The sequence below is a fragment of the Lutjanus erythropterus genome, chromosome 3 (genome assembly GCF_056507025.1).
Source record: "Lutjanus erythropterus isolate fLutEry1 chromosome 3, fLutEry1.hap2, whole genome shotgun sequence".
NCBI lineage: Eukaryota > Metazoa > Chordata > Actinopteri > Lutjaniformes > Lutjanidae > Lutjanus > Lutjanus erythropterus.
In genome coordinates, this window is record NC_139319.1 from 44,828,271 (window position 1) to 44,843,975 (window position 15,705).

The window sequence follows — 15,705 nt, forward strand, 5'->3', positions numbered from 1 at the left end:
TTGGAAATCTGCTGAGCACAAATCAGGTCAACAATGTCCTTAAGCTGCAAAATTAACTGCTACACATTATCTTGGGGGTCCTGCACTTTGTCTCCAATTATCAGAGGCAACAATCTCAAGAAGTTCCAGTTTTGGACAGCATGTCCACTCAGTTTCAGTGTTTGAGGACTGACCTCACAAGGTTTGGAGCAAACATCTGTTGCTTTGTATTTGAACTGCTTGATTCGCCTGTTCAAAATTGTGTAGGTGAACCATTTTTTATGGCTGATGAAGTACTTCAGGTAAAGAGCAACATCGCATGAGAGGACACCCTCGAAGATGTCATGACCGAGACAAGGAGGCATGCCAGGTGAACAAACATCAAAGTTTTGTAGAGTATTAAATACTGACCTGAACTTTATCCCTTGTACTTGTGGAGCATCCTCTGTCTCCAGCTGTTTGATGGCAGATCTGTACGTTTCTGGAGTCCGCTCCAGTCCACAGATGTTAGGATCAGCACCCTGAAATTCAGTTCGAGAAATCAGACAATATCTGCAGAAGTACTGAGATGAACTGAAATTTTCTGTGAAACCACCAATGGTGTGATGGCCCAGGTTGTCCCCAGCAATGCAGTAGAGAGCACCCTTTACTACAAGTTCATCTCCCATTGTTATCCCACTTTCCTCCAGTTCTTTCAGATCAGTAAGCAGTTCAGAAAAAACCTTGGCACGGCCAAATTCCTTAAAATCCTTCTCTGTACACAATATAACCAGCTGCATGTGGTCAACATTTGATCGTACATGGGGGGGGGGGCATGTTGAGTAGAGAGAAGTACACAGCCAAAACCTTGTGCTTCTTTTTTGCAGAACCCAATGGGTTCACAACTTCAAACGCATCCTGGTATAAAACCAGCTTGAGACAGCTTGGGTTTTCCTGAAAAAATGTGTTCAGCAGAAACACCTTACCATCACAACTGTCAGAGAGAACATCTGTTTTGGAAACATTATTAGGATACACTGACATGAGCCCCTGCCAAAAACCGGACTCCAGCATACCCTTTAAAGTTTTTAGCACAGGAATATAATAGGAACACCTCTCTGTCCTGTTTTCATCTCTGCCCAACACAATTTTTTTGGGCTCCACAAATTTAAACATGTCTGTAAAACACTGGATTCTCGCGTAAGCAGTTCTCATGGGCCCTGTGTGGCAAACTGTAAACAGGTCAGATCCTTTAATTGTGTCACTGATTTTTACAATGTCTTCATCTGAAACAGACATATCTTTTAGAAGCAAGTTCAGTCTATTCAAAGTATATGTCTGTCCCAACTCATAATTCTGTATTTCTTCTAAAATGTTTTGAATGGTAGACACTGGAAGAAGATGCTGTCCCTGTAGTTACATGTAAAACATACATATATTTCTCAGATACAGGTCGCTGAAATTAGACCCATCCCCTACAGTGTCTTCAGCATCTGACACACTGGCAGGTTCCTGTATGGTGGCACTTGTAGTGGGACTCTCACAGTGTGTATCTGAGATTGATGCACAAATCACATGTTCTGACCACTGTCTGTGCTTTCTGGACATGTGAGACGTTAAAGATGTTTTTGCAGTGAACACACTTTTGCATCCTCTCACTGGGCAAGCTACCTGACGCCCCTCTGCTATGTGCTCCTTTAAATGAGCAACCAACGGTTTTGTTCCCTCACACTGGCATTCACAAAGTGAGACGGTACATTTTAATGGCGTTAAGGTCACATCCTGAGTAACGGTTGGTGTACTGTTGTGGTGACGATAGAAGTGCGACTTTAAAGCTGTATAGCCTGAAAACACCTGCTTACAACTTGTTCCAACAAATTTAAATATCTGTCGGGGTTCATTGCGGTGCAGTTTGCAATGCAAAACGTATGCTTTTACAGACTGGACGTTTTCTCCACATATGTTACAAGAATACATGTCCGACAGTCAAATACACTGAGGTTATATCCACAATAAACAAGAGCAGCGCGGTTAGCTAACCAGAGGCTTCAGCACATAGACGGATCCGGCTTTAGCCCGCCAGGCGGGGGTAAACCATGGGGTAAACTAGGGATGCACCGATTTGAAAATTCTCACCGATACCGATATCCAATATTAATATTGCTGTTATAGACGATAACCGATATTTACCGATATCAATATGTTTATATATATACATATACATATATATACATATATATATATATGTATTCTGCAGATATTGTCTTAGGACTTAAGGAATGGTGTCTGCCGGATAGCAACATTACCGTTGTAGCGACTTCAAAGAACAAAAGAGTCGCTGAGAGGCTGAGGCCGGGCCTTCCACTTTGTGTGACGCGCTTAACGAAAAAAATCACTTAGATACGGAAAATATATTTAACCTTTTATTAACGAAAAGGAATTATCAACGTATGATACCGTGCACAAACTCATAATCAAAATGATCACAGTGATTAAAGGAAATAGCGGTCAACAAAAAATACGGCGACCGCGCTCACCCTCTCTCACGCTAACCACACACGCACAAAGGAGGTGAGCAGGTGCCTATATTAACTTAGCATCCCCGCCCATATCCACTTGACCGACATATTACCTCATTAACAGGATCACGCAAAAGTAAACAATAACAAACACCATTCATGGCTCCTACAACCGTGGAGGAGGTTCTGCTGGCTGTTTGTGAACAGGTATATGATAATCTTTCATTTGTATCGTGACTGAACACATTAGGGATGCATTTGTACAGGTATTTCCGCTGTCAGTTGTCTGTGAGGATTATCAGCAAGCTTCGTCAACACTGGAAACAGTTTGAATGGACATGAATGCCTTCTGTTGAAGGACTACAATGATGGTTTGATTGTGCTGCAGAAGAGATGATCATTTTCCTTGTCTGTGTATTCTTCCTGGTTTAGATGAATGTGATTGCTCTTTCTACAGGTGAAAAATTGCACTTAAACAAATTTGGAAGAGGTAGAGGGTAAAGTTTTGTACAAAATGATGGTAAACTGTTTAAACAAGACAAAAAAAACATTAATTGGTCAGGCTGACACACCTTGTGCTTGTGGGAAATGATGTTTTTACCATCAGTGACCATATCAGCATGAGGATGACTGGTACCACTGTTCATATTGTTGGAGAGTTTGTTCAGAAAAATCTGGGACTTTTTCTCCAACTAAATGTTCATTTTTGGTTATAGCTACAAAAAGTCTGCCAAACACAAATGTGAGCTGATGAACTTTATCCTGTGTCAAACAAAGATGGCTGTTTATGTCATTAGAAAGAAGAAGATTGATGATTTGGTGGATGATGATGTAAAGTTGCTCTTTCCTCCTCCTTTTTCTCCTCCCTCCTATGACTTCTACTCCCTCCTTTCCTTCTCCTACTCCTTCTGTACTTTACATCTTGTTCTTCTTTCTATATTTCACTTCTCCCTCCATCTGTACTTTTCTTTCTTATATCATTTACTTCTCTTCCCTCCTCCTATACTTTACTTCTTCTACCTCCTTCCACTTCTCCTCTCTCCTTCTGCAATTTACTTTTCTTCCCTACATCTGTATTTCACTTTTCCTCCACTTTTCTGATACTTTTTGACTCATCCCCTTTTCTATATTTGACTTCTCTTTCCCTCTATACATTCTGTCTCCCTCTTCCTATACTTTTCTTATCATCCTTCTGTACTTTACATCTAATTCCTCCCTCTATCCTTTCTTTTCCTCCCTCTTTCTCCTGCTATACTCTACTTCTCCCTCCTTTTTTACTTTTATTCTCCTGCCTCCTCCTATACTTTTCTTCTCCTCCCTCCTCCAGAAGGTGCAACCTTTGTAACTTTCAGGTTGGTACATTGTTGATTCAGAGCTTATTACTGTGGGATCACTGTCACATATTTTTGAATGGACTCATCAGGGAAAATACCTGCAGCAACATGTTTACCTTATAGGGTCCTATACAGGGATCTACAGATAATCAAATAAAACACAGTTACATGATGAAATGTGATACAATGCGCCATCACATGTCAGCATCTAACATAAAAGGATCATTTCGTTGCAGTTATGGCATCTCACAAAGTAGCAGTTTGTTTTCTGTTCTTTTTCATATCACAATAAAATTGACACACACATTGTTACACAGCTGTGTGTGTATTGTTGTAATGCAAGTAATAAAAACCCTGAGTAAACTAATAACACTAATCTGTAGTATTTATAAATTAGAAGATTTCAAAGGAATACTAAATTATGTTTAAAATCAGCATCAGCGTAAATACAACTAATAATTATCTATTTTAATCAGGCTAGATCTAAATAAATGCTGTCAGGTGCTGAAATTGTTCTTAAATCATTTTTTGTAGACATTTGTACCAGTCAGTCTTACAGCTGATTTAGCTGTGCAGCTCCTTAACAGTAACCTGTTCTTCCTCATCCACATTTTTCTCCTTCTCTTCGTCATCCTCTTCTTCATCCTTCTTTTTCTTTTCCTCCCTTTTCTCTCTCTTCCTCATCTTTCTTTTTTTCCTACTCTTCCTCCTCTCCTCCTGCTTATTTTTCCTCTTCTTCCTCATGCTCCTGTACTTCATCCCCTTTCTCTGCCTCACCATCTTCCTCCTCTTCCCCCATCCTTTTCTTTGTCTGCCTCTTATTTTTTTCCCTCATCCTCTTCCTCCAGAGCTCAATAGTGTCATCAGTAAGACTAGCTCAAATATGTGATACTCTAATCCTCCTGATAACACGCTCAACAGAAATATCTGGTTATAGTTTGTGTCTGTCTCATCGCACCTGGGCTGAAATTTTCACTTGGGCCTAAAATCAAAGTGATCACAAGGGAAGCATTTCTTTCAGACAGAAGGTCCTTGATGAGCCATCAAACAAATAAAAGTGGTGTCTGGAAACTTAAGTGTCAGAAATGTTTGTCAATTACTAAATTTACTAATTGGTTTTATACTATGATAACGTATTGGATCAGGAAATGTGACATTTCCATAAATTCAAAAGTTTAGTACACCCATTTTCTGATTTTTGAGACTAAATAATTGAGTACAAAATTGCACAAGAATTATTAATATGAAATAATTCATGAGGAGCAGTAGAGGAAGAGCGTCTTCAGAAAGTGAGGTGGCTCTTAAAAGAGCCGTTGTGTTTGTGGAGCAGCAGCAGATAGTTTAAGCTCTCTCTCCGCGGATACGACGGGCCAGCTGGATGTCTTTGGGCATGATGGTGACTCTCTTGGCGTGGATGGCGCACAGGTTGGTGTCCTCAAAGAGTCCGACCAGGTAAGCCTCGCTGGCCTCCTGCAGAGCCATGACAGCGGAGCTCTGGAAGCGCAGGTCGGTCTTGAAATCCTGAGCGATCTCTCTGACCAGGCGCTGGAAGGGCAGCTTGCGGATGAGCAGCTCGGTGGATTTCTGGTAACGACGGATCTCTCTCAGAGCCACGGTACCGGGCCTGTAACGGTGAGGCTTCTTGACGCCGCCGGTGGCCGGGGCGCTCTTACGGGCAGCCTTGGTGGCCAGCTGCTTCCTGGGGGCTTTGCCTCCGGTGGATTTACGAGCGGTCTGCTTGGTTCTTGCCATCCTTTCTTCTCTCTCTCAACAAGAGTAAAGTAGAGTAGAGAGGAGAGACACGCTGCTCTTAAACTGTCTGACCGGCTGTGATCAGTGACGCTGCGCCAGACCTCCGCCTCCTGATTGGTGAGAGGCTCCTCTTGGAGCTCAGCACCGAGAGGAGGGGCGACCCACCGCCCGAATCTCTGCTGCTGATTGGGGAGAAATGTGTTCAAAAAGTCCGCCACAATCCAGAGCGGCTGACCCCTGCTGGAGGCTCTGCTGTGGTTGGTCTAACGAAGCTCCGACCGTCCAGCGCGCGCTCCGCGGAGATATAATGGAGGGCTGTGTTGGTGTGGACTACAGTTTCTTTGAATTGTATCTCTAGAAGCATCATAAAATGTCTGGACGAGGAAAGACCGGTGGTAAAGCCAGAGCTAAGGCAAAGACCCGCTCCTCTCGTGCTGGGCTCCAGTTCCCAGTCGGTCGTGTTCACAGGCTGCTGAGGAAGGGCAACTATGCGGAGCGTGTTGGTGCCGGCGCCCCCGTCTATCTGGCGGCTGTGCTGGAGTACCTGACCGCTGAGATCCTGGAGTTGGCTGGAAACGCTGCCCGCGACAACAAGAAGACCCGTATCATCCCCCGTCACCTGCAGCTGGCTGTCCGCAACGACGAGGAGCTCAACAAACTCCTGGGTGGAGTCACCATCGCTCAGGGCGGCGTGCTGCCCAACATCCAGGCTGTTCTGCTGCCCAAGAAGACCGAGAAGCCCGCCAAGAAGTAAAGCTGCTGGATCATCAACCAGACCCCAAAACGGCTCTTTTAAGAGCCACACACTCATCATAAAGTGCTGGTTCTTATGTCTCTGCACCAGTCACAAACCGTGAAAACAGCCGTATAAAGGAGAAAATATGGTTTCTACTAACATTAGACTGTAATATTATTAATCTCTTGATAATAAAACCCAGTCAGTACGAACACAGTTTAAAATGACTATAATTATAACGTATGATTTGACCAGAATGTTTCCACGGATGTTGTAACAATTTATCCAGTCAGGTAATTTAGTGATATTTAGATATCTTTAGTGACTATGCCGATTTTTTTTTTTTTTAAGGATGTCTGGTCACCCAACAATCTGTATCCTGTGTTTGGATCTACACACGCCCAGGAAAGTCGATTCGAAATATCACTTTGCTCTTGGTAGAATATCTGAACTGCTGGTTTCATATTTGAAACTCTGCATGAAAAGACAGCAACTTGTTTCTTTGAGGGAAACTACAGAACACAGTCCCCAACTGTCAGTGCGTCATGACGCGGAGCGCTCTGTGTTTACGCGGGGTCAAAGTACAATGAATAATACAGTCAACACTGATAACATGACAAGATATTAAATATTCGAAATGTCCCAATCCCGACTTCACTGTGTAGAGCGCTTTGTAACGTTTTGAAAAGCGCTGTATGAATATTGTTAAGCCTGTATGCTTTTTCACTTTTGTAGTTTTCATGCAGTCAGCAGCAGCTGAGTTTGTTCCACCTTTAAATCTCCCCCCTCATATCGATCATATTGTTTATCCTCCAGGAATATTTCCACGCAAGCTTCAGAATTAAGCAAATAATATATATTATAAACAACTTGGTGGAAAGAAAAAACTTCAATGAATATTAATGAGTTAATACAAAGTATCAAATACTAAATACAAATTCAAATTCATCCAGTAGACTGTAACTCAACAGACACACTGACCTGCAAAGGTGTGTTTTGATTTGTCTCTAACTAAACACTAAAGGTTAAGAATTAGAATAATGTAATTTTAATTCTCTTTATTGATTAAACTTTTCAAAATCTACATTACAAAGTGCTTCAGAAAGGCAGGTTAGAAAGTCACCAGGTTTTGAACGCAAACATAAAAAAGATGTAAAAACAAACAAAACCACTGAGTAGAATTTAAATTGTGAATGAGAAATAACCCAGTACGCAGGGTTGGAATTACAGAGTAGCTTTCAGGGGGGGGGCTGTTGTCTATTGCACACAGCTTCTCAAACATGGAAGTGCGCGTTAGTGCAGCTTAAGGAAAATCATGAAAATCATGATACTGTTACTATTACAGATAATTAACACTGTCAATAACATCTTAGTCTAAATAACAACAATATAAGGCTACTGTTTCAAAATCAAAGAATGGATTTACTCCTCAGAGCAAGAAACAAAAACACGAAATCAGCAAGAAACTTTTTTCTGCTTCAGTGTCAACATCATAATCTAATTTTGATCAGTGTAAATTAATGTGGCGATTTCCTAAATCAGAATTAACTCACATTTGTTTTTACATGGGAGAACTTCATGAAGTATCACAGGCACATAGAAACAGCTGCTCTGCTGTCTGAGTCTCTCATACACTCTCCTCATTGACCGTCCCTTCACCTTCCTGTCATTTCCTCTTTGTCTGTGGGTTGTTATGATCGAGAGGAAGTGGAATTTGGACCTGACGTTCAATTTGCAACAACGAAAAGAAAACAGGAACTGACATAACATGTTCTGTCTGTCTGTCTGTGCTCCGTGTCAGATCCACGGACAGCGCAGCGGTCAGCGTGGAGCACGCAGCATTGTGTTAATTAGTCAACATAAATGTTCGGAAATCATAATATAATGTGTGAATAAACACAGAACATTGCCTTAATTTCACTTATTTATTTCAGGACCATCATGTTTTAAAACTCCCTTCAGATGCCCCAAATTAGGTTTTCAAGGGAGATCATGTCCTTTTCAGGTGAGCTCCTCTGAATGAATGTACACCTTCAAATATTTTATTTAATCTGTTCTATCAACGAAAAATATTTTAGGTTTTAGTTTACTGTTGTTAAAGCATTTCTTAGTTTGTGTAAATCACTAATAAAACAAGAAGAAAACATGATTAATATGAATTTAATCTAAATAATATTGTGTGAACAATGATCTGCTGAGTTATTCTGAGACTTTTGAATAAAATGTTCACTTTCAGTATCAGTAGAAAACAGTTTGGTGTGACATAATTCTTTCTTTCTTTAAAAAAAAAATCAGCATGAATCAGTGAAGGTATTACATTTAAAACACATTGATTAATTAATAGTAGAACTATTGACAGTTGGTTGAAATGAAAAGTCGTCCTCAGCAGAAGAAAACAGCCACAGTGAGCAGCTCTGATACAAGTCTGCCACCAGCAGCCTCAGCCATCATCTGTGTGTTTGCTGCTACCAGAATAACTTGACTTTCTAACACAGTGATGATCAACAGATGCTTGTTTTTACTTGGAGTCTGTGAACAAACACGTGGAGCAGCTGAAAACGGCTTTTGATGGAGCTCGGATGCATTTTCAAACATTTTAGGAGAGAAATGAGTGAGAAAAGTGTCTGAGCAGCGCTGGACGCGGCGGTGAATGTGTGAGTTTTAGAGGCTCCTCAAAGAAAAAGCACAGAGCATCAGAGCTCTGCATGACGTCAATATGAAGAGACACAAGTCCACTATCGACTCCTTCACTGTCAGTCTTCAGAACTTGTCCCACATTTAGTCTGGACTCTTTTATCGATGAAGAGAAAACACAAGTGACACGACATTCACACCGCACAGAGGAGCCACGGGCTGGGCTGAGTCTCCACGGTTCTCATGGTGTGTTTAAGTGCAGCCTCCAGCTCTGGACTCTTCATTAAGTCCAGTCAGACTCTCGTATTGTCGTGATTAGGATCAGAATACTCAGAGAAAATGGCAGAAGTAGCTCCAGCTCCAGCCGCTGCCGCTCCGGCGAAAGCAGCCAAGAAGAAGACTACCAAACCGAAGAGGACTGGTCCCAGCGTCAGTGAACTCATCATCAAAGCTGTGGCCGCATCCAAGGAGCGGAGCGGCGTGTCCGCGGCCGCCCTCAAGAAGGCTCTGGCCGCCGGAGGCTACGATGTGGACAAGAACAAGGCCCGCGTCAAGACCGCCATCAAGTCTCTGGTGGCGAAAGGGACTCTGGTCCAGACCAAGGGGACCGGGGCCTCCGGCTCTTTCAAGATGAGCAAGAAGGCGGCTGAGCCCAAAAAAGTCAAGAAGCCTGCAGCCAAGAAACCCGCTGCTAAAGTCAAGAAGGCCGCAGCCAAGAAACCCGCAGCGGCTAAAAAGCCCAAGACCGCAAAGAAGCCAGCAGCCGCTAAGAAGTCTCCGAAGAAGCCCAAGAAACCCGCAGCGGCCAAGAAAGCAGCCAAGAGCCCCAAGAAGGCCACGAAGAGCCCCAAGAAAGTGGCAAAGAAGGCCCCTGCAGCCAAGAAAGCCCCCGCGAAGAAGGCCGCCAAGCCCAAAGTTAAGAAGGCAGCACCCAAGAAGAAGTGAGCTGTTATGATTTTAAAGAAACTTTCACACAAAAGGCTCTTTTAAGAGCCACCCATCATCATTAAAGAGCACATTCCTGTTTTTATTGTTGCAATTCACGTCAAATATTACGATATTTGCGCCTGATCTGCGCGCGGGAACGTGTTTACATGAGGTGGGGGTTGCCCTGGGTACAACTGCGCGCCAGTTTCGGTGCGCGCGCCTATGAATGAATAAACAATTAAAAGATGGAGGGTCACATAATTTATACAAGACCTCAGCTGACATTTATGTTTACAGTCAACACCTGCAGGACATTATTTAGTCATTTATTTACTGAAGGTTTACAGAAGAGTAAACAACATGATGGAGGGAATTAAAACTGAAAAAAGTACAGCTACTGCTGACAAGACTGAAAAGAATAACAATGTTAACAATAATAAGGCTTTACAAGCTCGGACTTATTATGATTTATTTTGTGGCGTGTTATTCAACATGTAATCAATAATGACTGCATTATCTGCTGTACCTTCATCTCATGTAAACACTGATCGCTCTCCGTCATGACGCACTGACAGTTAAGGACCGTAGTTTCCGATATCATCAGCAAAAGCACATGATGAGTATTAGTTTAAATGACTTTTGTGGATGTTTTGAAAATTCGAGAGTCACGCATGTTTTCTATTTGTGATTGTGTCCATAATAAATTACAACCTGCAGTAAAGTCACTGCAGTTTTTTTTAAATAAAAAGATTACAACGATTTAAATGTGATATAATTTCTTGCGTGTTTTATTTCATTAATTAAATTCAAGCACCTTAATGGACACCAGAGAAGAATCCGGAGTCTCCACACTTTGGGTTTACAGAATAAAATCTGCGTGGAGTAAAATTCAACAATACGAAATCATTATTTTCGGACACTAAATTATTTTTTTCCCGAAAACATGTATAATTATTCTGAAGTCCTGAATTATTTTGAGATACTAAATTACTATTTGAAGACACAAAATCGTTATTTTTGAAAACATAATCATTTAGAAATACTAATTCATTATTTTATGACAAAGATTTATAGTTTTGAATCACTAAAGAATTATTTTGAGATACAAAATAATTATTTAGCCGAGTCAGTATTTATCACATTTATCAATTAATACAAAATTGCTCATCATTAAGACTTGTATTACCTTCACATTTGTATATAAATGTCTAACACACTAGAGATGTTTCACACAACTATATTACAGTCAGTCGTTTAGGAGTCAAATGCCAAGATGTTACTGACAATTCAAAATACTTGTTTTTATTAATTCCTAATTAAGTTTTTTTGTTTTGTTTTCTTTACGTTTATTTACCAGTTGTGTAATATTTAAAACAAGAAAAAGGTGTAGTAGTTTCAAAATGTGGTCTTGTGTTGGTGGTTTGCACTGTATTGTACTTAATTGAAACATCTTTGGAACAACAAAGCAAGAGGGTCTTTGTTATGGCACATGTGCAGTGTTCAGTACATACACAGTTTTATATGTAAAAAACACATCTGAGCATCAAAGCCTGAGAGATCTAGCATGAACAACCACTGACTTACTGATGCTCAAACAAAAAGTGTTCCTATCAACCCCAGTCTCCCCTATTACATACGAACGCATGTATCAATGATTATTGATGCTTCATTACTTTTTTGGAGGGGGTTTAGAGGGGCTCTCTATTCTGGCACATGCGCAGTCTCGAGCACAACTCAGCCAATCCTGTGTGAGCAACAACACACCAGACTTTGCCTCCTGCACGTACATATAGAGCGTCCTGACCACTACTACTTTATTCGTTTTAGGAGATCACATCCGAAGCGACCATGCCTGAACCAGCGAAAGCACCGAAGAAGGGCTCAAAGAAAGCCGTCTCTAAAGCCACCAAGAGCGGCAAGAAGAGGAAGAGGACCAGGAAGGAGAGCTACGCCATCTACGTGTACAAGGTTCTGAAGCAGGTCCACCCCGACACCGGCATCTCCTCCAAGGCCATGGGCATCATGAACTCGTTTGTGAGCGACATCTTTGAGCGCATCGCCGGTGAGGCCTCCCGTCTGGCTCACTACAACAAGCGCTCCACCATCACCTCCAGGGAGATCCAGACCGCCGTGCGCCTGCTGCTGCCCGGTGAGCTGGCCAAGCACGCCGTGTCTGAGGGAACAAAGGCTGTGACCAAGTACACCAGCTCCAAGTAAAGCTGCTTCATTCAGTTCAACAACACAAAGGTCCTTTTCAGGACCATCCACTACTTCTATAAAGAGCTGCCATCCTGCTTCTTTTCCATGTTTTTATTATACATTTTATTTAACTTGTTTATGCTTTTCCAGAGTTTACTCCAAAATGTCAGTGATAGTCTCGATCCTGATTCTACACTCTCACAACTGTGTACATTATCGACATTTTTTAATTCACACACCACCTGTATCATTATCAATAAATATGTGAATAAATATTAGGAACAAAATGCAAAATTGTGGCTCACAAATTGGAACAATGTTTGATTTTCGTAAGCAACTTTTAGACATACAACAATACGACAGCTTGTCTTTGTCTATACAAGAAATGTGCAGTATATAATAGGGGAGACTGGGGTTAACACCTTTTATTTCAGCATCAGTAAGTCAGTGGTTGTTCATGCTAGATCTCTCAGGCTTTAATGCACAGTACTCAGATGTGTCTTTTACATATAAACCTATTGGACGTCACAGATCATGTGTGTTAATGTGACGTATGAGCAGTTCCATTTTTACTCTTCTTTAACTAAAACAAATTTTCAGTAAGTGAATATTAATAAAACTTAATAAAACTACATTGAAAAAAATAATTGACAAAATTAAATGGATTTGAAACAAAAAGACAGTTAACATTTTTAGATGTACACATCTGGAAATTATCACAACAATTAATGAAGTAATCAATTATGACATCAATCACCATCTATTTTGATTGCATAATTTTTTCAAAGAAAATAAGTCAAAATTCTCTGATTTCACCCTTTTAAATGTGAATATTTTCTGCTTTCTTTAATCCTTTAGTTTAGTTCAGACTTTTCTTCACATTTGGTGGCCAAAAATGTGGCTCACCGGTGAATTCAAGTAGGACAGTGTGTCATTTTACCAAATAATTTAAACCTCGCAACAATTGGTATGTAGTCTGAACTTTTAGATGGTCACATCAGCAGAAACACGATATACAGATATGACGACTTGTGTTTTCCTGCACAAAAAATACAAAATAAATGGTTCATGACTTCAAACTAAACAAAAATCATAAATGCAGGAAAACTGACAGGTGGGTGTTTCCTACTTTAAATCTTTTCGGTTTTTAACAATTTAATCATGCGTAATGAAGTGTTATATATCAAAAACCACAAAAAAAAGTTTAGAGCGTTTGTGCTATTTTAAACATCATCTTGCACTTTTTTATTGTTAAATTCCAATAAAAAAATAATAAAAAAGACAATCAAGCCAGTAGCTGTTTATCACCCAGTTGTTCTAGTAAGTTAGAAGTGTCAGTCAGGATGTCGGTTGTTGCTCCACGGAGCTCAGCAGCAGCTCAGGTTCAGCACCTGGACAGAGACAGCAGCTATCTGCTCTGATGCTGTCAGTTCAGAACCTCGGACAGCGACCAAATAAAGAAAAAAAACACACTGTCAATGTTTTTCTCAACAAGACAACGAGAAACAACAACAACAACAACAGTCAGAAAGCAACATTACTGAGTGATCTACACAGTCACACCGTGACTGTTGAAACTGGACTTTAGTCCAGCAGGTGGCGCTGCCAAAGAGTTAATCATCAACCGACATGAAGGACAAAGAAGAACAGACCAGCCTCTATTTTCTATCACGTCCTCAATGAAGATTTAAATGAACGGTGTTACGTCGTGTTTGGTACGTTGACTGTCTGCTGTCTGAATTATCAGGATGTCTGGCAGAGGAAAAGGAGGTAAAGGACTGGGGAAAGGAGGCGCTAAGCGTCACCGTAAAGTTCTCCGTGATAACATCCAGGGAATCACCAAGCCCGCTATCCGCCGTCTGGCTCGTCGTGGTGGAGTGAAGCGCATCTCCGGTCTGATCTACGAGGAGACTCGCGGTGTGTTGAAGGTTTTCCTGGAGAACGTCATCCGTGATGCCGTCACCTACACCGAGCACGCCAAGAGAAAGACGGTGACCGCCATGGATGTGGTGTATGCTCTGAAGAGACAGGGACGCACTCTGTACGGCTTCGGAGGTTAAAGTCCTGGGTTCATTCTTTACTAAAAACACAAAGGTCCTTTTAAGGGCCACACACTCTCTCTGAAGAGCTGGATTTCTACCAGATTATATGTATTGTAACTAAAGCTGATTCAGGACCATTATTTATTTCTGTTAAACAATAGAAAACCTGTGATACACCAACCTCCAAATGCAGTTATATACGTTCAGTTATGTCGATGTCTGTAAAAACGGATACCTGTAAATAAAGTAGAATTGATGAGTGGATGTTTTCAATGTTGTGGCTTTGCATTGAAAAGAAAATGAACACGGAAAAAATGACTGTTGTAGTTGATAGATAGTTGATAGACTGTGTGTGAGGATCCTATGTGGCAGCAACCGCCTCAGGGCGTCAGGTCAGGACACTTTTTATGTTCACGTGTGCTTTAAGGAGAGGCAGAGTCCATAATAAAGTTCAACTGTTTATCTGAGTTTTGAGGATGTACAGTATCTCGTGCAGAGTGGTTTACAGTGCATGGTTTCTGAAAGACAATCACAACAATACAGATTGATTAGAAATAAAATACAACTTAAATACAAAATACACTTGAGCTACATATTCTAGCTAGATAACAACTGAAATGCAGCTACTGCAGAGATATTTAACCAACAGAGATTAGCAATACAGCAACATAAACTTCACTGATACATGCTAGTTTGCAGTTAGCTCCGTTTAATTAGCTATCAGCTATTTATGCAATTTAAACATTCACAACAGAGAAAAACGACTCTTTAACGACCTTAATACACTCTTAATAACTCTAACAGAGAGTAAAACGTCACCACTCACAGTTCAATGGACGCAGGCACAGCAGATAATTCAGATGATCGTCACTCTGCACCGAGTGGTCTGTGTATGGTGCGTTCAATGACTTCACAGCTGTGGTAATGTACAGCTGCGGCAACAATAACAAAAGGGGCATGCACAGAGATAACCTTCTGTACAGTAGTAATTAATAGGTTAACTGTCAATTTCTATTTTCTAATTGTAAGTATCTGTGAGAACTGGAAGTAAATCCTATATATGCCATCCATGTAATAAGTAAACTTTGTGGGAAGAGTAAGTTTTATGTATTTTCACGTAATATTCAAAGGTTTCATAGTCATTGAAATGGACTTATACCAAGTAGGTTTTAATTGTGCTGCATGTTTTGAACTCGCGCATGCACCTTGTGACGCGCATACAGGACGCTTCGTTGTCCGCCAAAACACAAGAAGACAACTGCAGCCGTCAGGTTTAAGGTAAGACATTCAGGATTTTTTCTGCATATGTAAAGTAATATTTGCCATTATCGCACATCACGTATCACCGTAGCGTAATTTTACTACGGTCACTAAACGCAACATCCCTGTGGACTTGGGTCGTGAATCCCTGAGGTACGTCGGACCTTGGTAAGTGCACAGGCTATGAGCTCCACCATCGTTGTGAATTATTAACGGTCAAGTACGTTCTTTAATGTAAAGTTGACGGTGGCTTCCAATAAACAAGTGGTTGTAATCGTAGAAATGGAAATGAAGTAATTTTAAAGGGTCTGAAATACGTATAAGTATAGAGAGTAGTTTACATT

The 15,705-nt window shown here is 41.0% G+C and overlaps 4 protein-coding genes and 1 pseudogene across 4 annotated transcripts; 4 read left to right on the plus strand and 1 right to left on the minus strand.

Annotated features, from left to right (window-relative positions):
* Positions 1-5,137: 5,137 nt before the first annotated feature.
* Positions 5,138-5,616, minus strand: LOC146330839 (histone H3). The gene has a single exon (XM_084714369.1). The coding sequence runs from the start codon at positions 5,561-5,563 to the stop codon at positions 5,153-5,155; it is 411 nt and encodes a 136-aa protein (XP_084570495.1). The 5' UTR covers positions 5,564-5,616; the 3' UTR covers positions 5,138-5,152.
* Positions 5,617-5,919: 303 nt separating this feature from the next.
* On the plus strand, positions 5,920-6,378 carry LOC146330840 (histone H2A-like). Its single transcript, XM_084710458.1, has one exon. The coding sequence runs from the start codon at positions 5,934-5,936 to the stop codon at positions 6,315-6,317; it is 384 nt and encodes a 127-aa protein (XP_084566584.1). The 5' UTR covers positions 5,920-5,933; the 3' UTR covers positions 6,318-6,378.
* Positions 6,379-9,238: 2,860 nt separating this feature from the next.
* Positions 9,239-9,878, plus strand: LOC146330841 (histone H1 pseudogene; annotated as a pseudogene).
* LOC146330842 (histone H2B 3-like) lies at positions 9,857-12,081 on the plus strand. The gene is made up of 2 exons (XM_084710500.1): positions 9,857-9,874; positions 11,688-12,081. The coding sequence occupies exon 2, from the start codon at positions 11,709-11,711 to the stop codon at positions 12,075-12,077; it is 369 nt and encodes a 122-aa protein (XP_084566626.1). The 5' UTR covers positions 9,857-9,874; positions 11,688-11,708; the 3' UTR covers positions 12,078-12,081.
* A 1,712-nt stretch (positions 12,082-13,793) lies between these two features.
* On the plus strand, positions 13,794-14,170 carry LOC146330843 (histone H4). Its single transcript, XM_084710597.1, has one exon. It carries the CDS (start codon positions 13,808-13,810, stop codon positions 14,117-14,119), a length of 312 nt encoding a protein of 103 aa, XP_084566723.1. The 5' UTR covers positions 13,794-13,807; the 3' UTR covers positions 14,120-14,170.
* The last annotated feature ends 1,535 nt before the right edge of the window (positions 14,171-15,705 follow it).

Excerpts from the sequence above, each read along its gene's own strand:
- LOC146330839 (XM_084714369.1), bottom strand. The coding sequence starts at position 5,563 with ATGGCAAGAACCAAGCAGACCGCTCGTAAATCCACCGGAGGCAAAGCC.
- LOC146330840 (XM_084710458.1), top strand. The coding sequence starts at position 5,934 with ATGTCTGGACGAGGAAAGACCGGTGGTAAAGCCAGAGCTAAGGCAAAG.
- LOC146330842 (XM_084710500.1), top strand. The coding sequence starts at position 11,709 with ATGCCTGAACCAGCGAAAGCACCGAAGAAGGGCTCAAAGAAAGCCGTC.
- LOC146330843 (XM_084710597.1), top strand. The coding sequence starts at position 13,808 with ATGTCTGGCAGAGGAAAAGGAGGTAAAGGACTGGGGAAAGGAGGCGCT.